The sequence below is a fragment of the Nicotiana tomentosiformis genome, chromosome 2 (assembly GCF_000390325.3).
Source record: "Nicotiana tomentosiformis chromosome 2, ASM39032v3, whole genome shotgun sequence".
Taxonomy (NCBI): Eukaryota; Viridiplantae; Streptophyta; class Magnoliopsida; order Solanales; family Solanaceae; genus Nicotiana; species Nicotiana tomentosiformis.
Window position 1 is genome coordinate 72,839,922 of NC_090813.1, and position 24,823 is coordinate 72,864,744.

General features: G+C 35.6%; 4 protein-coding genes across 4 annotated transcripts; 3 read left to right on the forward strand and 1 right to left on the reverse strand.

Moving 5' to 3' along the window:
- Positions 1-3,711: 3,711 nt before the first annotated feature.
- Positions 3,712-4,077, forward strand: LOC138905060 (uncharacterized). The gene has a single exon (XM_070193562.1). It carries the CDS (start codon positions 3,712-3,714, stop codon positions 4,075-4,077), a length of 366 nt encoding a protein of 121 aa, XP_070049663.1.
- A 90-nt stretch (positions 4,078-4,167) lies between these two features.
- Positions 4,168-4,662, forward strand: LOC138905061 (uncharacterized). Its single transcript, XM_070193563.1, has one exon. The coding sequence runs from the start codon at positions 4,168-4,170 to the stop codon at positions 4,660-4,662; it is 495 nt and encodes a 164-aa protein (XP_070049664.1).
- A 90-nt stretch (positions 4,663-4,752) lies between these two features.
- On the forward strand, positions 4,753-5,958 carry LOC138905062 (uncharacterized). The gene is made up of 2 exons (XM_070193564.1): positions 4,753-5,024; positions 5,658-5,958. Exons 1-2 carry the CDS (start codon positions 4,753-4,755, stop codon positions 5,956-5,958), a joined length of 573 nt encoding a protein of 190 aa, XP_070049665.1.
- A 12,587-nt stretch (positions 5,959-18,545) lies between these two features.
- LOC104109058 (VQ motif-containing protein 4) lies at positions 18,546-20,069 on the reverse strand. The gene has a single exon (XM_009618251.4). The coding sequence runs from the start codon at positions 19,517-19,519 to the stop codon at positions 18,737-18,739; it is 783 nt and encodes a 260-aa protein (XP_009616546.1). The 5' UTR covers positions 19,520-20,069; the 3' UTR covers positions 18,546-18,736.
- Positions 20,070-24,823: the final 4,754 nt, after the last annotated feature.

Here is a 24,823-nt window from a genome sequence, read left to right on the forward strand (position 1 = left end):
TATTCTGGATTTTCCAATTTATGGCCCTGTTCAATCTGACATGTCCAAGTTCTTTTCTAGGACCATCTCATATTTTTTCAAGCCCGAGCTTTTATAGACTTCTAAGCCCAAGATCACGAATCAAATTGGCAACTACTCTCTCTCCCTGATACAAAATAATAAGCTAAGAACACCCAATTAAAAAACAAAGATCATGATCTCATCGAGAGTCCATAGCATGAAGAGACATTATTTTACTCATAGTAATCCTAGAAAATAGCCGCTTGTAGCACTCCTATTTAAAACATATTATTCAATAGCCAATTTTGAAAAAAATTTAGACCGAACCTACTACTGTTGTTACAGGTTTGAAGTTGAACTCTATCAAAGCCTAATTTTAATTTCATACCCAAAAGTTTGATATTTTAAATGTCAAAATTCAAATTCAGACTTACGGGTTTGAAGTTGAGCTCAGCCAAAGCCTGACTACAAAACTGCATGTTTAAAGTTGATTGAGGCTGCTAAACTTTAAATATTTTATAAATCTCGACTATTCTTTAAATTAGGGTCCTAAAAATGTCTATTTATGCATCTTACCCCTTTTCGTCCCACAAAGTATAAAAGTACTAAATCCACTTTCTCTTTTACTAAAAAAAGAAAAATGAAATGAAAGTTAAGTTACTAATGTTGTTGCCCGATATTGCAAAGCCAAGCTGCTTATAAATAAGTAAATAACATGTGTATTACTCAATAAATTGATGAAAGTATCATTTATTGAGTCAAACATAAAATCATATTACGGTCAAACATCTCTATAATAGTATAATTTGTTTCGATATGTTTTTACTTTTATAGTGAATAGTTGTTATACATCTATAACATCATTTGGCGTTTAAATATATTTTGGTTGTTATAGACAAAAATTATTCAATTTGTTTTCTAAATGTTACATATAAAAGATAAGATAATTATTTAGATTTAAAATCACAAAAGATATGAATATTTTACTAATTAAATGTTAAAGAAATCTAATACATTATTAATAAACCCATAACTAAACATACAAAAATTTAAACTTTAAGGAACATATTTTAAAGCTACTAGAAAATTAAATTCTTTCAAGATTGATGGAATAACTCTATAATTATAACTTGTTTCGTAGGTTTTAATTAGTCTCTTACTAGTTGTATAATACTTGAATTGATAAAGATTTGCATATTGTCTTGTCTTACGACCATTTGCAATAAAATGTCTAAGTTTAGTTGTCTAAAGTTAACTTGACTTGTTCTATCACACATATTTTTCCACAGTGAAACTTTATTAGTTTTCTCAAACTAACATCCATAAAGGAAAAAACAAACAAAGAAAAAATACTGTAGACCGTAGATTCAACATTAGAAAGGTCAAAGGTGTTCGCTGCTATCATAATAAAATAATATTTTTTTATTAAGGTTGTGCATTAAAGTCATAAAATATTTGTTCAAATTTTTATAGAATTATTATAATAATAATCTTAGAGAATCAACATGGCTATTATAGAGGATTATTTCTACAAAGAGCGTATTGTCATAAAGATGGTTGATGCTTTTATAGGTGAAAATCTGTTATAGAGAAGTAAATATAACATAAAAATCGATTCTAATAAAAACTAGATTTTTATAGTGAATGACTGTTATATAAAGATATTGTTATAGAAGGTTTGACTGTACATACTCTTTTGGTTTCATAGGCCAAGGTAAAAACATAAATAGGCAATATTTAAGAAAAAAATTCAAAAATCTAGCAGCAATAGTTATTTTACTTAACATGGTAACTAAATAACTACATTCTTTAATACGTACAATAAATAATCCTCTCATTTTGTCCAGTAAAAACAGGGATAAAATTTAATACTCCCTAAATTGAACGAAAAATTGTAATCTCCCTAAAATAAGTGATTGCGATATTTAATCTTTTTCCCATGTTTGCTAAAATTTTATAATTTTATCTCTTATATGGTAAAATAAATTGCTTTATCTCTCGCCAAAATCATGGTAGTATCTTACTAGTATAATAGGGTATACTGATATATTTAGAATACATTATAGTTATATAAATATCATTTGTATAATATACTACTTGTCTACTATTTATACAACATATATAAATGGTATATATTTAATCTTCCGGGGCTTGAACAACTTTTTATCCTTCTCTCTCCGCTCCCTACCCAACGGTCACAACGAGACCCTGCCCAGCTCCAGCCCAACGGTAAGAAGCAGCCGGCGACCACTCCCACCAGCTGGTAACCCTTCCCCCCACCCTCATCTCTCTCGCCTCTACCCACCCCATCTATGTCGCCCCATCTCTGTCGCCCCATCCCCTCCCTCCATTTTCTCTCTCTCTCTCTCTCTCTCTCTCTGCGCTATCTCTCTCCCATATCCCCTCCCCCCCCCCCCGCCGCTACCACCACCACCGTCGGGAAACAACATCTGCCCCCTCTCCCCTATTTCTTTTCTTCTTATTTTTTAAATCTTAGCTGACTGTAAGCCCCCCCACGTACATTGTTTCCCCCTTTCTCTTCGTTTTCTTTTTGTGCTTCTTTGCTACGACTAGGGCTTTACCATTGGTAGCGGTGACTGCCCCTCCCCCCATTTGTTTTGGCTCCGTGGTATTTTTCATATTTTTCATGTTAGGGTCGGTGGCTATTGGCAGCGAGCTGGACGTGCATGTGCAAACAATGAAGAGCAGCCCAGACAAGTGTCAGCAAGCGGCGGCGGGAGTCAGACGTGAACGTGCCTAGGTGGCCGCAACACTGTCGTGAATACCGAGATAATTCCCAGGTTCTACTCACAAAAGTTGGTACCTCCCGTTTTTCTGTTTTCCTTCGTAGTGTTAGTTAAATTATTTCCATCTTATTTTGCATTAGTTTAATCACCGTATTAGCGTGCCTGTAGTTGCATCTTGTCTTCTTCTAGTTTAGTTTGTTGCGTAGTGTGTGTTAGTGATTTCCCTTAGTCTACTGTAGGTGTAGTGGCTATGGTCAGGGATGGTCGAGTGAGGTCATGTCCTCGGGAGGAGCGGGGGGTGGGGCGGAAGGTGGGGAACGGGTTAGGGGGTGGGTCGGGAAGCAAGGGAGGTAAGGGGAATAGGGGTGCCTGTAGGTTGAGAATTGGGTCATGGAACGTAGGTACATTGACGAGTAAGTCTATAGATTTGGCAAAGATCCTCCGGAGGAGGAGGGTCAATATAGCGTGTGTCTAGGAGACTAGGTGGATAGGGTCGAGGGCGAGGGATGCAGACGGTTATAAGCTTTGGTACTCCGGAGTCCGGAAGGGTAAGAATATAGTGGGTATCTTGGTGGATGGGGATCTTAGAGAGTCTATGGTTGAGGTTAAACGGGTGAATGATAGATTGATGGCTATTAAGTTGGTGGTTGGAGAGTGCACCCTTAACATCGTTAGCGCTTACGCACCGCACGCGGGCTTGGATGAGGGGGTTAAACGGGGAGGGGGGTTAGATGAGATTGTGCACCAGGTTCCACCTGATGAGAGGCTATTCATATGAGGGTATTTCAATGGTCATATCGGGTCGACCGCTGGGGGCTATGGTGAGGTTCATAGAGGCTTCGGTTTTGGGGAGAGGAACGGAGGAGGTACTTCGCTGTTGGACTTTGCTAAGGCATTTGGGTTGGTGATTGCGAACTCTAGCTTTCCGAAGAGGGATGAACATTTGGCGACTTTTCAAAACGTGATGGCAAAGACTCAGATTGACTATCTCCTCCTCCGGAAGTGTGACAGATTGATGTGTAAGGATTTCAAGGTTATTCCGGGTGAGATACTCACCATGCAGCATAGGCTCTTGGTGATGGATGTTGGTATTATGTTAAAGAGAAGGAAAAGGTCTGTCCGAGGAGGACCGAGAATCAGGTGGGGAGTCTTGACTAAGGATAAAGCCCAGGAGTTGGAGGGGCGATTGTCGACTGTGGGAGCCTGGAGGAGTAGTGGGGACACGAGCACTATGTGGTCGACGACAGCACACTGTATAAGGGAGGTTGCAAGAGAGGTGTTAGGAGTCTCGGCGGGCGTCTCTGGAGGGAACAAAGCAGAATGGTTGTAGAATGAAGTGGTCCAAGGTAAAGTGGAAGCGAAGAAGGCGGCGTACTTGAAGTTATTAGGGAGAATAAGTGAGGAGGAGAGGCGAGCCTACATGGAGAGGTATAAGGTAGCTAGGAAGGAAGCTAAGTTGGCGGTCACGGAGGCTAAGACCGTGGCTTATGATCCTATATACGAGGAACTGGGGGAGAAGAAGGTATTCCGGCTGGCCAAGACGAGAGAGAGGAAGGCTCAGGATTTGGACCAAGTGAGATGCATCAAGGACGAAGATGGTAGAGTATTGATGGAAGATGCCCAGATAAAGAGGAGATGGCAGACTTACTTTCATAAACTTCTTAATGAAGAAAGGGATCGAGATATTGTGCTAGGTGAACTGGAGTATCCCGAGAGTCACCGTGCCTTTGGGTACTGCGGGCACATAGAGGTTGAAGAGGTCGTGGGAGATATGCGTACGATGAGAAGTGGCAGAGCGAGCGGGCAAGACGAAATTCCTGTTGAATTTTGGAAGTGTGTGGATAGAGTAGGCTTGGAGTGGCTGACGGGGCTGTTTAATGTTATTTTTAGGATGAAGAGGATTCCAGATGAGTAGAGGTGGAGTACGGTGGTTTCGTTGTATAAGATAAAAGGTGATATCCAGAGTTGTAACAATTATATGAGTATCAAATTACTAAGCCATATCATGAAAGTTTGGGAGAGGGTGGTTGAAGCAAGGGTGAGGAGGTCGGTGTCTATATCTGACAACCAGTTTGGGTTCATGCCGGGTCGTTCTACTACGGAAGCTATACACCTTATTAGGAGACTGGTGGAACAGTATAGGGAGAGGAAGAAGGATCTACACATGGTGTTTATTGATCTGGAGAAAGCGTATGACAAGGTTCCTAGAGAAGTTCTCTGGAGATGCCTGGAGGCTAAAGGTATTCCGGTTGCCTACATTAGGGAGATTAAGGACAGGTATGATGGGGCTAAGACTCGGGTTAGGACAGTAGGAGGTGACTCTATGCATTTTTCGGTTGTTATGGGTTTGCACCAAGGTTCTGCGCTCAGCCCGTTCTTATTTGCCCTGTTGATGGACGCGTTAACACATCATATTCAAGGGGAGGTGCCATGGTGTATGTTATTCGATGATGACATAGTTCTGATTGATGAGTCGCGAGCCAATGTTAACGAGAGGCTGGAGTCCTGGAGACTAACTCTTGAGTCTAAGGGTTTCAAGCTAAGTAGGACAAAAACGGAATACCTGGAGTGAAAATTTAGCACTGAGTCGAGGGAAATGGACGTGGATGTGAGGCTTGAATCACATGTCATCCCGAGTAGAGGCAGTTTCAAGTACCTTGGGTCAGTTATCCAAGGGGGAGGGGAGATCGACGAGGATGTTCCATACCGTATTAGAGTGGGGTGGATGAAGTGTAGGTTAGCATCTGGAGTCCTGTATGACAAGAGAGTGCCACCATTACTCAAAGGTAAGTTTTATAGAGCGGTGGTTAGACCGACCATGATATATGGGGTTGAGTGTTGGCATGTTAAGAACTCACATATCCAAAAGATAAAAGTAGCAGAGATGAGGATGTTGAGGTGGATGTGCAGGCACACTAGAATGGATAAGATTAGGAATGATGATATTCGGGAGAAGGTGGGGGTGGCTCCCATTGATAACAAGATGTGGAAAGTGAGGTTTAAATGGTTCGGGCACGTTCAGAGGAGAAGCCCAGACGCTCCGGTAAGGAGGTGTGAGTGGCTGGCCTTGGAAGGCTCGAGAAGAGGTAGAGGGCGGCCTAAGAAGTATTGGGAAGAGGTAATCAGGCAGGACATGGCGAGGCTTCAGATTTCCAAGGACATGGCCCTTGATAGGGAACTGTGGAGGTCGAGTATTAGGGTTGTAGGTTAGAAGGTAGTTGAGTCTTTCCTTAGTTCGTACATTTGTGAGGCTGGCTTGGTAGGTTTTTAGTCTGAGACAGCTAGTGGCAATGTTGTGTCTTACTACTCTTTCGTTTTTCATAGAGCCGACTCTATTTAATAGTTACCGCTCTTGCTCTGCACCTGTTTTCTGACTTTCATGATGTTGTTAGTTTTTTCTTATGGTATCTCTTGGTGGTACTGATATTGTCTCTTTTCTCTTTTTTTTTCTTTTCTTTTCTTTTTCTTGAGCCGAGGGTCTTTCGGAAACAGTCTCTCTACTCCTCGGGTAGGGGTAAGGTCCGCATACACACTACCCTCCCCACACCCCACTAGTGAGATTTTACTGGGTCGTTGTTGTTGTTGTTGTTGTATATAAATGGTGTGTGTGTGTGTGTCTCTCTCTCTCTCTCTATATATATATATATATATATATATATATATATATATATATATATATAATTATCTAATTAAGTATATGATGAAGTATTTTATTAATTATTATTGGTATATTGTATTATATTATTTCGGATATGCAAAATACATAGTTCTTTAACCATGTATTCGCCAAATACATGAGGAATATACACGACATACATTCGGAATGTGTGAAATTTTGTAATCTATTTGATGTACTTTTGTTGCATAAATATAACTATGCAAATACCATATATATTATTAAATATACACATCATATATATAAATAGTACATTTTATATATAGGAAATATATGTGGTATAACTTGTATATATATGTATATTATTATACGTAATACGCATCATATACATCTCATATATTAATAATTTCAGTCTTCCATTCCACCTTCGCTTTCTCCACTGAATCCCCACTTCACTATAAGGGTGGCATGTGGGCCGGGCCCGATCCTAAGTGGGCTTCACGGGCCCGGTCCTAAGTGGTCCGATCCTAAGTGAACCGTTCCTAGGCGGGCCGGTCCTAAGCGGTTTCGGGCTTCGCGGGCTTCTTGTTGGAACCGGATCGGGACCGGGACCACGAACTAACGGTCCCGGGTTAAATGGACCGGTTCCGGGTCTAAGCGGGCCTAAGTGAGCCCAACGGATACTTTCTAATTTTTTAATTTTTTTTTATACAAGTTAGAGAAAAAAATGGTAATAAAAATATCTAAGGCAATTTGTAAATTATATTATATACATCTTAAGATATATATATATATATATATATATATAAGCCATATTCGATAGTGTACATCTTAAGATAAACTATATATATACATCTTACTATATATATATATAGTAAGATGTATATATAATATAGTATAGTATAGTATAGTATATAAAAAGACAAAAATATTTTAAAGAGATATTCAAAGCAATGCGTTATAATTTTATTATAGCATTAAAATTATGGCAATATCTTTCTTAGTCTTCCTCCCCCCTATGAAATGAGCACAACAAGGTGCTAATACCACCATTGAGAAGAAAAAGGAACTAATCAAGATGTGCCAAAATATAAGTTACATATTAATTTACATGGTATCTCTTACAAATTTCATAAATCCTTCAAGGTCCGAAGGAATTTCCATTGGTGGTGGCGGAAAAGAAGCTTGGTCATCACCGCTTCCAGGCGAAGCATCATCCTCCGCAAGTTCAGCTAGCATTTCTTCGTAAGCTTCGTCTACCTCTGGTTGTGATTCAGCAAGTCCAAAATTTCTTCTTTCTGATCGGATCCAATCTCTGAAAAGTACTGATTTTTCCAAGCTCTCTCTCATAGACGCTTTATAATCACCGAGTTGAAGTCTTGCTTGACTGAAAGCGCTTTCTGATGCCACTGTTGAAACTTGAATAGTTAAAATATCTCGGGCCATCCTTGAAAGAACCGGAAAGTGTTTTTCTTTGTCCTTCCACCATTCCAAAAGATTAAAAGAGCCGTCGGGATTCACTTCCTCAATTCCCTGCGAAAAATAAACTTCAAGCTCATTTAGTTATGAAAAATCACTACTACTAGAACCTTGAGAACCCCTAAACCCCGCCCAAGCACTAAGTGCTCTTACTCCCGCAGTTCTTTTAGATGATTGAGAATCAGAAGAAGAAGGAGTTGGAACATTTGGTCTAGCATGATTTAATGCAACTTGATAAGTATTAAAAATAGTTTGAGCATTTATTCTAATTGAGGCTATTGCTTCCGAAAGTTGAGACAATTCCTCATCTTCAAGTGCTAAACCATTATAAACAGTTTCATACAAAAAATGAGGACCTCCTAATTTCATACAAGGATTTAACAAAGCAGAAACATCATAAATAGAGGGAATAGGGAAAAAATATTTTTTAAACTTTTTTCTCATAGAATCAATAGCAAGTTTATAAATTTCCCCACCCTCTGAAAAATGAGCAAACAAATTTGCAAGTTCTGCAATATAAACTAAATAGTTAGAAATAGTGGGATAATATTACCCAGAAAATTTATTTGTAACAATATGAATTTTTTCTAAAAAATCTACAAGTATTTTAACATTAGCCCAATCCCCATTTGTAAGGTGCTCATCATCATCACTTACATGTGCATTAAATATTGAGTTTATGGGGTTTCTATATTCATATGCAACATCCAAACTTTTATACATGTAATTCCATCTAGTCGGGCAAGGTTTAGGAACCTTTCTTTCTCTTAGGCCAAATTCATCGCATCTTTTAAAATATTCTCTAAGTCTACTTCTACGGTTTGAATAAAAAAGCCAATTAAGAACCATTTTAACCTTTTCAATTTCAATATTTAAAATTCGCATACCATCACCCACAATTAAATGGTAAATATGACAAATACATCTAACATAAAAAATATTACTAAATGCAGGACTTAGTGTAGTGGTAAGAAAGGCTACAACATTTGTGTTACTAGTAGCATTATCCATTGAAACTGATATTATTTTATCATTAATGCAAAAATATCTACAAATATCCGTAATCGTGCTAGAAATAAACTGCCTTGTGTGACGTGAATTAATTATTCTATAAGCAATAATGCGCTTTTGCATTATCCAATCCTCATCAATCCAATGACTGGTAACAGTAAGGTAATCACAGTCATTACCACTTCTACCAATATCAGTTGTAATAGCAACACGATAATTTATATGAGTAAATAAAAAGCGCAAATATTATTCATATTCATGTTTATATTTATAAATATCGCTCTTTACGGTTGTGCGAGGAAAACCTTTATAAGTAGGATTATAAACTTTTCTAATATAATGCACAAAGTTAGGGTCAAAAGGAAAATTATAGGGTAAACACATAACAGTTATCATTTTTGCCAACTCTTTCCGATCTTTTTTTAGATCATAATATAAAATACCACCGGTAACAATGTTAATTCCCGGTTGAAATTGATTTGAACCGGTACTAGGGTCAACCTGACTAGGAGTAGGTAGACTTTTTCCCTCGGCCAAAACTTTCAGACGAAGATATCTCACTCTATCTTGAGGATGTTTCATTATGTGTCTAGCCAAAGTTCTCCCTCCCCCCTTCCTGTCCCCCCCCCGACTTCCAACATATTTAAAAACTAACTCTTTGCCACAAGTTTTACACTTAGCCCTATTTTTTTCTCTTAGTTGAGTAAAAAATGGCCAAACAAGAGATGTTTCTGCCCGTTTAGAAGGTTGTCTAGAAAAAGTAGGGGCAGTAACAAGAGGGTCAGACGGGGCATCATTTGGATTATTATTAGTTGGGTTAACTTAAGGAGTAGGACTAGTGGGTGTATCATCATCCGGTTGCGTTTCATCAAAATCTATTTCTTCATCATCATTTTCATCAATAGTTGGATTACCATAAAGAGCATTCATATATTCATGGTTTAATTGTTCACTGGGTGCAATATTATGACAAAATTGACTCTCGATAAATTATAATAAACTATTATCGTTATCAAGAATAGGAGGTGTAGGACGGGTAACAGGTTTGGGTCGGGGAGTCGGGGGAAGTGGAGGAAGAACAGATTGGCCACTAGATTCACCACTCTTGGATTTTTCCTTATTTTTACTAAATATTTTTTTAAGGAATAAGCCATCTTAATTAATCAAGCATAGTAAATAAATCAAACAAAACTATAATATTAAAACTTAAGAGTTGGAACGAGTTTACCGAATTGACGAACAACTTGTTGAAAATTAATTATCATTGAAGACTTGAATACTTCAATTCACCAACTTCACAATTTTGCACAAAATGTAACAATTAAGTAAGCAATTATAGAAGAATATTAGAGAGAGATTGATGATTTTGTGAGAAAAATGAAAGAATGAGGGGGTATTTTATAGTTGAAAATAGGGAAAAAGTATAATTATAAAAAGTTTGGGGTTAAAACAAAGTTTGGGGGGTTAAATGGCTATTTTGCAAAATAGCCAGCTATTTTGGCAGAACAAACAGCTAGTTTTTAAATGGCCAAACGGTCAAATTTTTTTTAAAAAAAGAATTATCCGTTGAGACCGGATAGGTCCGTTTAGGACCGCTTGAACCGACCCAATTCTCAGCCGGTCCCGGTCCCGATCCCAAACGATCCCGGTCTCGTGGGCCTCCCCTATAGGACCGGCCCACTACCCAGCCCACCTCCCCACGGTCCCGATCCTATCCGGTTAGGACCGTTTAGGCCCACCGCCCATATGGGCTTGCTGTCCTGGGCCGGTCCCGGTCCTAACCGGCCCACATGCCACCCTTACTTCACTATGTCTCCTGCATCCACACCACCACCAGTCTTCATCTCAATCCCACTTTTGAGTTACTTCTTTCTCACCTGCCACTCTGAAAAATCATGGATTTCATTATAGAAGAGTGTTTTTAAGCTTTTCTGACATGTTAGGTTTGAGATATTTGAAACATCGAAAGAGCCGGCTGAATTTGGAGATTTAGAATATAAATTTAGGATAGAGAATGTGAAGACATAAATAAGAACAAACATCTATTACACGATTTGTGGTACTGTTAAATCATTAATTGTGGGCATAACGTAAAAAAAATTGCTATTAATGAAATAATCAAAAAGTAATATCATTTTCTTAAATGCTAGCTTAAAAATGATCAAACGTGTAGTTTTCTCCTAATAAGAGTAAAAATATCACGGGCTAGCCAGTTTTCGGACTGGTAATTCAAAAATAGCCAGCGTTTGCAAAGTCATTGAAAAATAGTCACTATTTTGCTGCAATACGAACCGGTCCAACATAATATACTGGAGATTGGTGCACCCGTGTATGAACTTCCAACATATTATGCTAGAACTCCAACACGTAGAAAATTCCAGCATAATATACTGGAGATTGGAACAGCTGTGTATGAACTTTCATCATATTATGCTGGACCGGAATATTATACTGGAATTCCAGTATATTATGCTGGAATATTTTCCGGATTTTGAATAGTGTTTTCGTTCAGATTTATCTTTACATGAAAAGTGGCTATATTTCGATTACTTTTGAAATTGTGCCTATTTTTCAAGGGATTTTTACCTGGCTATACTTTACTAGAAACTTATTTACCATATTTATTTAGGTTCCTTATTAATTATTTTTTATATCTATATTTACTAGTTATATACAAAATCATAAAAAAGAAGAAATTCAAGATCCCTTAAATCTAGCCTATCAATTACATGACACCCAACCTCATTTCCAATAACATCCCCCCCCCCCCCCCCCACCCACACACACATTTAAGATTATTTTCTTTTTCAAAGGATTATAAAAATATTTTCTCTTTTTCTTAACAATTACATAAAATTATTCTTACCCATGGTAAGAAATCTCGCTTACTCACTGTTGTTCAAAAACTTGTTTATCTAAAATCTCTATTTCTGATTGATACAATGCAGACAAATTTTGGAATATTGCTCTAGAATCAAGTTGTGGGTAAGTTTTGTATATTATTTTTTTTCTTTCTAAAATCGTTATTGTATGTGACTTGTATATGATACATCAATACCCAAAACAACACCCGATACAATATTAATGCGATTATATTATAATTCTATATGTATCATAATTGTTGCAGGAATTGGATTACAAATGTATGATAATTATATATTCATTGTATATTATTACGAGCAGTTGTGAGTTCGTGACGAATTTCACAGTTTGTATCAAAAATTTGATAATTGTATATTAATTTATTAGTATTGTATCATGTATTATTTTGGGTATTAATGTACCAGATACAAGTTAGATATAATTGTGATACAAGTATGATACATTTATGTTTTAAGCATTGATGTATATGATACTGTTCAAATACAATTATGATACAATTATCATACAATTTATGAATATTTTTTAATAATATAAAGCCGGCGTCAATGGTGGAAAGAGAGAAGATGGAGATTCTCGGCGTAGAATTAAGGCATTTTGATTTTTTTTTTTAAAAGAAAAAGAAGATGAGAGGGAAAAAAAAAGGAAAGGATGTAATTGATCCCTTAATTGAAGACACTAACAATAGGGTGGGAGCCTTTTAAGAAGCAATGTATATAATTAGAAAGAAAAACCTAGATAGTTATTAAAAACTGCAAAACATAAAGAGTATAAGTAAATAAGTTTCTAATATAATATAACTAAGTAAAAATCTCATTTTTAAATTGCCACTTGTAAATCGCCTATTTTTGAATTTCTACACACACAAAAAAAAAGATTAAGACCGAAGGCCCAAAGTTTAGTACAACATACCGTGATATGACATCTAGTTTTGGATTGAGATGAAAAATGCGAGGGCATCCTTTTAAACGGATCAGTTGCATGCATTCCGATTATTAGGTTTGATTTTCTATTGTTTGAATTCATGGTTTTAAACGATGAGAGTGGTTGCTCCAGTGGTGAGGACCCTTCACTTTCAACCAACAGGTTGTGAGTTCAAATCACCCCAAGAGTAAGATGGGGAGTTTTTGGAAGGAGGAAGCCGAGGGTCTATCGAAAACAGTCTCTCTACCTCAGGGTAGAGGTAAGATCATACATTATTCTCCCCAGACCCCACAAGTGGGATTATACTGGGTTGTTGTTGTTGAATTGAGGATTTTTCATTTTGTAGATGTAAGCTTCAATGCGACCACCATAAGTTTGGTTCGATTGGTTTAAATTAAAAAAAATAAAAAAAGGATTTTCGTGTTTCTGACTTCTCACTTTATTGTCAACGACAAATACGAATTTATTGCTAATTAATATTAATAATAGTATGAATGACTTCGATTTTTATTACTTACTACCGATTGTTTCCCTTGTGTCGGTTTTCTTCTATGTTGCTTTGTTATTATTTTTTTTTTTTTTATTGTTGTTGTTACTGTTCTTGCATTTATTATTTTTAATATGGCTTCTTCAGTGTTGTTCTTTTCAAATGTGATGTGAATTATTTTTCTTGAGCCTAGGATCTATCGGAAATAATTTCTCTATCTTTGTGATGTAGGGATAAGGTCTCAGTACATACTACTCTCCCAGACTCCATATTGCGGGAATATACTCGATATGTTGTTGTTGTTGACCCTAAATATAATACAAATAAATTAAAATATTTTTTATAATAAAATATTTTGTTAAAAGAAAATTTAGAAAGGAGAGGGACGGTGCAGCTAAAGTTGTATTCCCTACTAACCCAATTTAACAAGGAAAGATTGGATTGAGTCCTACATTCATGTGTTAAATCAAGAAGAGAAGTACATGCACAACATGCTTTGAATAATCGTGATTTTAAATTTTGGCTGTGGACTAATTTTTTGGGAAAATTAGCATCAACCTGTGGTTTTAAAAAAGAAATTCTCTTACATGTAAGAAACTCTATTGTCTAAACGAATTGACTATTTTCTAAAAAATATTTTTACATTTCAAATGCTGCACGGCTTTGAAGTCAAGATTTAAATTGTCAAATTTTGGATAATTTTTTAAACTAGAAATATCTAGATTCTAGACCACTTTTTAAAGGGAAAAAAAAAATCTCGGGGGTAAAGCACAAGCTGCTTTAGGATTAAGACAAAGTCAATTAGCTTATCTTTTGAATTCACTTTGAATTATTGCAAGTTGCATGAACCCCCGCCCCACATTTTTTCAAATGTTGAAAATAACAAAACAATCTAATCCGTTTGACGTATGATTTATGAATCAGAAGAAAACAACGGAAAGAAGAAGACTTATGCATTGCAACTAAGAATTAACTCGTCACAATATGTATTAAAATGTAAAACAAGAAAAGATGTTGGTTGAAGTAACTAGTAATGGCATGGTTCGTATGAATTATGAAATAGGAACTGATCTGGAAAATGATTTGCGTAGTTAAAAGATAGGTGATAATTGTGACTGGTCTCTGGTGAAAACTCGTGACCCGTTACTATTAATTGGTAAGATTAACAATAATTACAGACTGGTGGAATAGATAAGCTGGTTGGAATACCTTCACGACTAAAAAAGATTGAAAATTACTAGTACTACTTTAATAGTTATGATGGAAATAAGGTGTATGGATTAAGAACTTATGATAAAAAGTAATTTACGTCCATAAAAAGTTTAAGTTAGCTTTTCCAAATTTAGTGTAATAAATTATCCTTAAAAAAAAAGTTGAGCATATCAAGATAACCAAAATATAATAGTTTTCGGAAAAGTATTTTTCCTTCCTAGCAAGCACACCCTAAAACCTTGTTTGTATATTTATTTTTCTTTCCATTGGTTAGTATTCAGTTGAAAATTTGAACCGTTAAAGCTATTAATAGCTACAAAATATTGATTGAGACCCTCAATTATCAAGGATGAAGACCAAAGTCCCTATTTTCTTTAGTTGACGATATCAACAAACAACTAACTGAACATTGAATAACCTTCTCTTTTCGTGCCTTTATTTACTAAAGTATCACGCAACAGATAAAAGAGAAAAGCGTGACATCTTGTTTTGCACTTTTTGAAAGTATTTGCTCTTATGAAAATTCTAAAATTTGGACTAGATAAGGGCAAAAGCATACTCCCATGTGTCTTTTATTTACATATTCATCACTGAATTATGCCCCAACGATATATATATATATATATTCTTACGATAAGTTTTAACTGATACGACTAAATTACTTAATTTGATGGATATATCAAATGCGAGTATAAAGTGTTGGACCAACGACATGTATGCCTAATGCCTGTAAAGGGGATCACAGATAGGTCCATGCTAAAGCTTTTCTTTACTCATGATTCCTTTTGGTCGAAAGGACATCTTTTGAAGAAAAAAAAATTGCTTTTAAAATTACTTGCTTATTTGAAATGTGAAATATTTATTATAAAGGGATTGTTACACAAATGACCGGCCAGATTAAATGTTGTTTTTTTTGCTGCTATGTATAAATTATATATTGGTTATTTTTTGTTTAAGATATTAGGGTTGGCTATTTCGGTTAATACTTCTATTATAAACAACCATATCTAACACCCTCGAAGGCCATATTGACATTAAATGTCAGGAATGCCTTTTCATATTTGAAACTTTGCCAATTAACTTATATTTGTGCACATGCCACATGATTTTAGCACTAAAAATCTCTTTCATTTTGCACCACAACTCTCTCTCCGTCACCATCGTACCAAATAATTTTTTTTTTTTCAAAAAATCCTATCATATTTGGCGAGCCTAGGTGCTCATAATGAATATTTCTTTAGACTCACGATGTGAAGCAGAAAATCCATATTGGGTGCCACTTGCCAAAGTCAACATGTAATACAGGTGATGTCCAATAAACCACAATTCAAATGGCTACATTAAAAGTTCGATTTACACTCTTTTCCTATGAACTAATTTGGCCGAGGAAAAAAAGAAAGAGGATAGAGAGGTACGAAAGAGTAGGAGATAAAAGAGGAAAGTTAGCGGGTTAATAGAAATTATTTCCTCTCCCCAATGGAAGAACCATAAAGCTAGGTATGCTAGAATTTTTTTATTTTTTATTTTTTGTAAAGGTCGTGCTCGTGGCAATTTAAGCCCGGAATAATTCAAAAATACCTCAGACTAATCTATTGAGTATATTAGATCTTTATCTAATGCACAACTAGAGAGTAATTTTTTCGACCAAAACTTAAAAAACAAATTAGAAGAATCACCTAACCATATGACGAATTTTCCACGTTACCTTCCCATCCCTTCACTTCCCTTATAACCAATTTGCCACACGTATGTTACATAGAGAAGTATAGAACTAAAGTAAAAAGTCATCATAGAAAATATTTGCATTAAATTTCAAACATATTTGCACAAAATGTCAAAGTTAATCAAACACAAGAAACTAGACATAGTAAATATCCACGCCGTACTAGAGATGGAACCAACTTCGTGTAAGGTTCAGAAACGTGAAGATTAATTGCGTCAACCCAACTGAATATAGCGACAATTGACAGGGTCTACCATCACCATGTCTTTCTAAAGTCAAAAATGTCATGCTACGATAGAGCTTCTCTTTCTTTTTATATTTTCATTTTTATTCAAGAAAATTAAACTAATATCGTGAATAGTCAACAATGACGGATTAAATGTTAATAGTTGAAAATTGGAATCTCTTACCAACAAAACAAACTCATCAAAAATGATTGGCAAAACCAAAGGGTGACAAAAACAGTGCACATGTAACTCTCAAGTTTCCATTCAATGACTCACCAACTTAGGATACTAAATCATACCCACATAGACCAAGAAACAAGCAAACAAAACAGAAAACAAACGAAAAACAATCAGTGGAAACAAACACTTCCCCACCTCAAAGAAAAAAACCCATGGTTTCTGGCTTTGCTTTCTCCCTACTTTCTGCTCATTTCCCTGCTTTTTTTTTTTTCCTTTTACTTCCCCTTTCCTCTCATAATGACAAGTCCCACCCCCCACTTTCTCATGTCTCTTTTTTTACCATCAAAAAAGGAGACTCTAGGATAGAGAAGAGAGCAATTCAAAGTGAGCATTAAAAGTGGTCTTGACTTTGGATACTCAGCTGAATAATTATTTTCTCTCTTTTAGGTTTTAGTCTTCATTTTGGTGGACCCTATATTTTTTTCCTTGCAACACCACTTTATATTAAATAATTCCTGTGGCTGAGACTGTTTGCCCTTTAGGTCATCAATACCTGTAATCTATAACTACATACTTAGAATTCAATATCTAGCTTCTTCTTACCAGCAAATTGCAATTATTGTGCAAGACTTTTCATCCCTAAAAGCAATTGAAATTGATACTCCCCTGTTTCATGCACTTTCTTTAGTAATCCATTCCAAAATGAATTATACCTTTCTAAATTATGAAACAATTACAAACTTTTATAATTATCACAAGTTTTAAAAATCTTATAATCATACAAATGTTAAGGCCTACAAAATCTTCTCTTTTTTTAAAAACTATACGTGTTTAGTCAAAGTACAGTCATATAAGTTGAGGCAGACAGACTACTATTTTTCTCAATCAGTAGTGATGACTAGTTGACCTTCAAGGGACATACTGGGGAACAAAGGAGAAACAAGCACTAAACTTTAGTAGTAAATACAGATCACGCAGGAAATAGTAAAGAAAATGATAGAAAGCACCAACTCGGAATCTAGGAGCTGTGAAGGGTTTTTAAGTTATTGGTAAACTGCAAGTAGTTCGCCATGTTATTGCCTTCGCATTATTTACCCTTAGAAGTTACAACACATCAGTGTAACTTTTCTAGGTAAAATAGTACAATAGTACAATCAGACTTTCTACAAAATTTCTACTCCTTAAACTTATCCTAGTGTAACTTGAACAGGTCCTATAATCTACTTCTTTAAGCATTTTATAATTTCTTTTTTTATCTTCCTTGATAACTTGTACACACAGCTCCAAAGGCTGATGGATAAATGTTTGATCATTGAATCAATCCTTGAGCATCTCAAAGCATAATGATCCAAAAAAAAGCTAAAGTTTGAATCTTTTCACCCTACTTTAGTTAGAGCAAAAGTTAATACCTTTTTAATATTTTCTTTTACAACTTAAAAGATGTCAATGGGCTATCATGCTTTTTTTCTTTAGGCTATAAACAACTCTGTGGTCCGACTAATTTGAAATCATACCAAGTAAATATACAAAATAAGATAAAGCGCTTTATAGTTTATACAAAGAAATTCTTTTTTCCTGGGGCTTGAAACTGCTACTATTACACAGGCTTCATATATCCCAAATATCTTATGTTAACAAATTGATCATATTACAAGACAAGAGAAATAACTCAATGCTTACAATAGAAGCATTGTACACAAAGACACTGCCTCTTTTCTTGGCATCTTTAACCAATTGTTATCGTGGACAACGAAAGAGTCAAGATTCCTTGCCCTTTCCTCTACTCTACCGTCGACAGCTAGGCCCCTTTGCTAATCCCCATTGATAGCACCCTCTCTCCTTACTGTTCACTCATGTGAACTCCTAAAGAAGCTAAAAATTATAAAGAAAAATTTTTATGGCCAAAAGTTGCAATTCAAATACTCCTATCATTTACTCGGTCTTCCACCAAATGAATTATAATGACCTCCTGATTATACCAAATACGAGAACAAAAATAACTTGAATGCAGAAGTACATAAGGGCAATATCAAAAAAAAAAAATCAAATTTTTACAGTGTAGAAGTAAAAGGTTGCTGCCCATTTCATATATTTTTTTTCTCATTTCTCCAAATTGTCCAACACAAATATATGACAACATCTGGCTTCCACCTTGATTCCAGATCACATTCTATGTTGGTTATATATGAAATCATACATAAGATGAAGCTCAAAAATAGAAAAAAGGGGGGAAAAAAAAAGAAAGCACATTTAAGAATCAGAATTAGAGGAACCTGAGACTCTAGGGGAAGTCACCGGAAACAAAGGCAAAAGTCGGGGCTCCGATTCCCTCGGAGTAGTCGCCGGCGACGGATGCAAAAAGAACCCTTTTTTTGCAATTGCTTTCTCTTCTGCATCCAAATCCAAATTCTCACTACTCACACTGACACCACCACTGTGCGGTGACCGGTTAAACGGGTCGTGTATGAGAGGAGTAACCGGACTAAGCACCAGCGATGGAAAATCAAGAATGCTCGGCGACAAAATCTCCGGCGTCGCAGTTCTCGGGGAACCCGAAAACCCAGTAGAGAAAACGGATTTATTCACAACCCCAGGGCCCAATGGGCTGATTTTGAAGTTCTTCATGCTGTTCCTTCTCTCATACAGCTTTGAACTGGATTTCTCCTTCTTGGGCCCGGTTTTAATGGGCGGGATATGATGTCTAACAGGCTCAGCCCGACCCGGAGTAGCTGCAACCTTGGCGGTTTCAGAGGACCCAGTAAGCATTTGAACTACCTGTTTGAAAGAGGAAGCATCAGCTTGGACGAAGGTAGTCGGGTACGGGTTGTTGGGTTCGGATCTGGTGATGGGTAGTTGTGGTGGTAGTGCTGGCGGAGTAGCAGGTGTTGGGGTGGTGGGCGGTGTAGGGTAGCGGTGGTGAAGACCATTGGAGTTGCCGCTATTGCTACAGCTTGAACTGTTGGAGCTATGGCTATCTGGGGATGAAATAAGACATGGGTTTCTAAATTCTTGAGGTTTTGCTAAGGTTTCCATTGATGCGTCTGTTTTTTTCTAGAGAGAGAAAAAAACCAGTTGAGTTAAGGTGAACTTTAATAAGAGAAGCTTCAGAACAAGGGCATTAGGGGGAATGGGGTAGGTGGGGTAGGGGGAGAGAAAGAGTTGAAGAATGAGAGAGAGGTTTTAAGAGAGAAGTTTGGCATTTTTGCATCACTTTGTTACTTTCTTTAGTTTGGTAAGAAATGTTTTGTTGCAAACTGAGAGTCAGTTATACACGCGCTACATCGGCACGTGAGTGATACAACGACACGAATGCCGGTAACTTCTTTAGTGCGGGGAGGCAGCGGCGGCTTTAAGTGGTGTTACTGTTACGCGGCGGTGAAGGGCGGTGGGAGTGAAAGTCCAACTGGTACCAGGCTATTGGTGATTGATCATTGGAGTTTAGACTTTAGACCAAGGGAGATAAATAAAAAACTGCGAAATAAGTTTCAATGTTTGCCATTGACTTAAAGGGCCCTACTTGAAATTGAAAGCTGACTATAGTCATGTAAATATATGAGGTGGGTCCTATTCTTTGTATTTGTTTTTATTTGTTTTTTAACTTTTGGATTTGGGGAAGTGCAAGTGGTGCACTAATCAAGGTTAGAATGAAGGCTTGAAATTAATTATAATACTAAATGTTGATTATTTCTCTGATTGATCCAACGTAAACATTAAATATTTTTAAATGAATTTAATTTTCTATTCAACAAAATATTATCCAAGCGTCCATCTTCTCGTTGATAATCGATGACAGAACACGAAGGTGAGGTAACTTGTCTTTTGCTTTCATTGATAATTCTCCCATTTGAGTAAAAAAATATAAACACCCATTGCTTCTTTGGAATAATTTCTCTTATAGTAAAGAGAAGTATCTTGTCACACACTTTCTTTTCGAATGATAAAGAAAAACTGAGTAACCTTTGATATCAAATTTGATATTGTTATAAAATAAAAGTAACTTAGTAAAACATGAACAAGATATGTTGTTATGAAATAAAAGCAATTTAGTAAAACATGAACAAGAAATGGAGATAGAGAGAAGAAAGAGATTTTCTTCTTCAATTGTGTGTATTTTTCTATCTATTACAAGGCCTTTATATAGGCATTAAAGTGAAGAAAAATATGTCATTGAATATGTCATTAAGCATAAAAATATGTCATTGAATATATCATTAAGCATTTGAGAAGATCATAGAGGAAGAATAGACATCCACCATAATTTGATTTTTCTTATAACACTCCCTCTTGGATGTTCATAGATAATGTGCCTCGTTAAAACCTTATTAGGAAAAAACCCTATGGGAAAAAAATCTTATTGAAGGAAAAAGAGTACACATGTTTAGAAATACGCCTTTTGGTTGCCTCGTTAAAAACCTTGCAAGGAAAACCTAGTGGGATAAAACCTTGTAAGGGAAAAAGAGTACAACGCGTATTAACTCCCCCTGGTGAGAGCATCAATTCACATCCTTGAGCCTTCCCATCCCAATCTTGTACACTAGTTTCTTGAAGGTTGACGTCGGTAGAGATTTGGTAAACAAATCAGCCATATTATCACTTGAACGGATCTGTTACACATTGATATCACCATTCTTTTGAAGATCATGTGTGAAAAATAACTTTTGTGAAATGTGTTTTGTCCTATCCCCTTTTATGAATCCTCCCTTCAACTGGGTTATGCATGTTACATTATCTTCATACAAAATTATGGGTAGTTTGTCACACTTCAAACCACATTTGTCTCGAATAAGGTGTATTATAGACCTCAACCATACATATTATCGACTTGTTTCATGAATAGTAATTATCTCAGCATGATTAGATGAAGTAGTCACGATTGATTGCTTAGTCGATCGCCAAGATATGGCAGTGCCTTCATATGTAAACACATAGCCTGTTTGAGATCGAACCTTTTGTGGGTCATATAAATACCCAGCATTGGCATAACCAACAAGATCAGGACTGCAATCATTGCCATAAATTAATCCCATATCGGTAGTCCCTTTTAGATACCATAATATATGTTTGATTCCATTCCAATGTCTCCTTGTGGGAGCAGAGCTATATCTTGTTAATACATTAACTGAAAAAATTATGGCAGACCTTTTAATGTTAGAAAGATACATTAGTGTACCCATTGCACTAAGATATAGTACGTCGGGACCAAGACGCTTTTCATTATTTTCATGAGGTCGGAATGGATGTGCTTTATCCATATAAAATCGTTTTAAAATTATTTTAGTGTATGCTGATTGATGGACAAAAATTCCATCTTTCATATACTCAATTTGTAGACCAAGACAAAATTTTGTCTTTCCAAGATCTTTTATTTCAAATTCTTTCTTTAAATAGTCTACTACTTTATGAAGCTCTACTGCTTTAGGAAGCTCCCTAGGAGTTCTGATGATATTTAAATCATCAACATACACGGTGATTATAACAAATTTAGATCCAGATCTTTTTATAAAGATACAAGGACAAATTGAATCATTCTTGTACCCTTCTTTCAACAGGTACTCACTCAGACGATTATACCACATGCACCCCGATTGTTTCAATCCGTATGAGGATTTTTGAAGCTTTATTTAATAAATTTCTTGGAAACCTTAATATGCTTCAGAACAATTTAAATTCTTCAATAATTTTCATTATACGCATATCCCGTTATTTTTTTTTTGTATTGCCAGATTAAAACCAACCTGAAATAACGACATCCACCACAGGAGAACATGTCTATATATAATCAATGCCAGGATATTTATAAATCTTCTTGTGAAACAAGTCGTCTTTATGTCTATCGACTTGGCCTTTTTTTTTTTTTGCAAGAACATATTTATACCTCCACTGACTTTATACTTTCAGGTGTTGGGACTATCCGTCCAACTTCATATTTTTCATGTGAAATCAATTTTTATTTGGCCAATCATTTATCTGTCCAAATTTCATGACAGATTTGAGCTCAAGATCCTCGTCAATATTAATAATATTGAGCGTTACATTATATTAACAATATCGTCGACGATCATTTTATATCGGTTCTACTATTACCCAATAAAGATATAACTTATTGAGATCTCTTTATCTTATTATTTTCAGGTACCTGAGCCTCTCCCATGAGGTCTTATGAAGTGTTATGTCGTGGTGCTCTTCTAGAGCACTTGCCTCCTTATTATGACAATCTTGAACATTTTTTCCTCTCCTTATTCAAGGAGTTTTATCTTTGGAACCGATTAGTCTATTATGCTTTATGCATGTCATGGACTCTATTCATTATGAACTTTATTTTTTTTGGAGCATTAGCAGCTGAATATGACATTTAGCTTTGGGTCAGCAAATACGCCTGGCAATATTTTGCAAATGAATTATCACTTGAACTTCAAGTTCACATTTTCTCATACGAGGATCTCGATGTACTCATAATAATTCATTACATGCATTACTTTTTCAGCTGCCCATTTTTTTCCTCTATTGTTGGGATCACCAACACATATCTCTAGCCTTATTTGGGGATACATCTTTGTACATTGTGGTGGAATAATTAAATCATATAGCACATTCATATTTCTAGATAGAAATTATTTAGTTTCTGACCCTGAACCGATTGTGATAGGGAGAACTTATCATAACTTGGCTAGATGCGTACAAGTGTTGTTGTATATTAAATAATACATCATATGCCAAATTTTATTTTGGTAATTTTGTTCTCATAACCAATGGTTTAGATATAATTGGAGGCATACAATTTCTGCTAAACTAACTTGGATTTAAACCAGTATTATCAAGATAAATTATCATAATTTATATTCTGGAACTGTGCTCTAATAATTTGAGCAATCAATCTTGCAAAAGCCAAACTACAAGTTGATAACAAATGCGCATGTGACCATAGAATAGATGCATCTATTAAAATCATATAATAGTAAACGGTCCACATAGAAGGTGACTAGGCCCATATATTTATCACCTTTTATTCGTTCCATAAATCAAGGGATTCAATCCCAACCTTAACTGGTATATCATGAGAATAAGCAGTACAAGAGAATTCTTAAAGAATCTTATATTTCTTCAATATATACCAATGTAATTCTCAATTAATTTTTTCGCATCATAATTGAACCGAGATGGTCAACCGGTCATGCTTACTAATATTTATTTCAGTAAACCTCTAGTTGACTTGTGGCTTGTGATTGCATCATCATGCTTATACTTGTGTAGTACAAATAGAAGAAAAGTCTGGTAACTTTTCATATTTACCCGGTATGATTATAGTAATATAAAGATATTCAATCTTCTTTTCATTTATAGTCTCAATATGCCAACCACTTTGGCTAATATATTTGTAAATCAAAATATTTCTTTTGAGACTTACTACAATATTAATGTCATGAACAATTTCATTCATCCGGATAGTAATAAATTAGTTCTTTCAGAGCTCTTAACTGCTTTTGTACTATAAGATCTTTTGTTACACCATCCATATAATGAATGTCTCCTTCACAAAGATAATCATATCATAATAATTGTCATGTTCAAAATCATCATAAGCAAAATAATTTCTTGCTTTAATTTTGCTTTTAATAACTTTCATAAGGCTTGACAAAATATTTTTGGTGTATCACATGTATGCGACCAATGATATATTCATGTAACTATACAGTAATATTCATTATCTTTCTTTGTCTCAAACCTCCCTTAAAGGTGAGTTCTAGTAATTATCCAACCATGCATAAGTACATCATTAAGCATAATCTTTATCATATATATATTTTCACATTCACTTTCAGGAATGAGGATGCATTTTCAATGTTTATCACAAGTCACATTATCTTTAAAGAATAGAGTATAATCCTACAATGTGCTTTATTTATTTTTTATTTTTTCATACCAATTTGATGGTAAACATTGTCTTGTTCTCCTTTTTTTTTTAATAATTACCATAGTGATAAATATTATTATTTTGACCTTTCGCACGCCCACATTCATTGGTCAACTACTTGTCTTTATTTAGACTTGTCATGCACTGCTATCACATTCAATTCAAGAATGGAGCAGATCAAGTGGGACAAGCTTCATGCTTTTTCATGAAAAATACATTACTTTTCTTTAATTATTATTATTATCAGTATGGTGCATTATGACTCAAACCCAATGCCTTACCCATATAAAAGCATGCTAGGCCATAATGCGTTGGAACTTGAATCGAACGTCTTTTCATCAACATAGTGCGTTGGGACTTGAACCCATTGTCTTACCCTCAATCTTTGGTATAATAGGCTAAAATTCACTAGAACTCGCACTCGA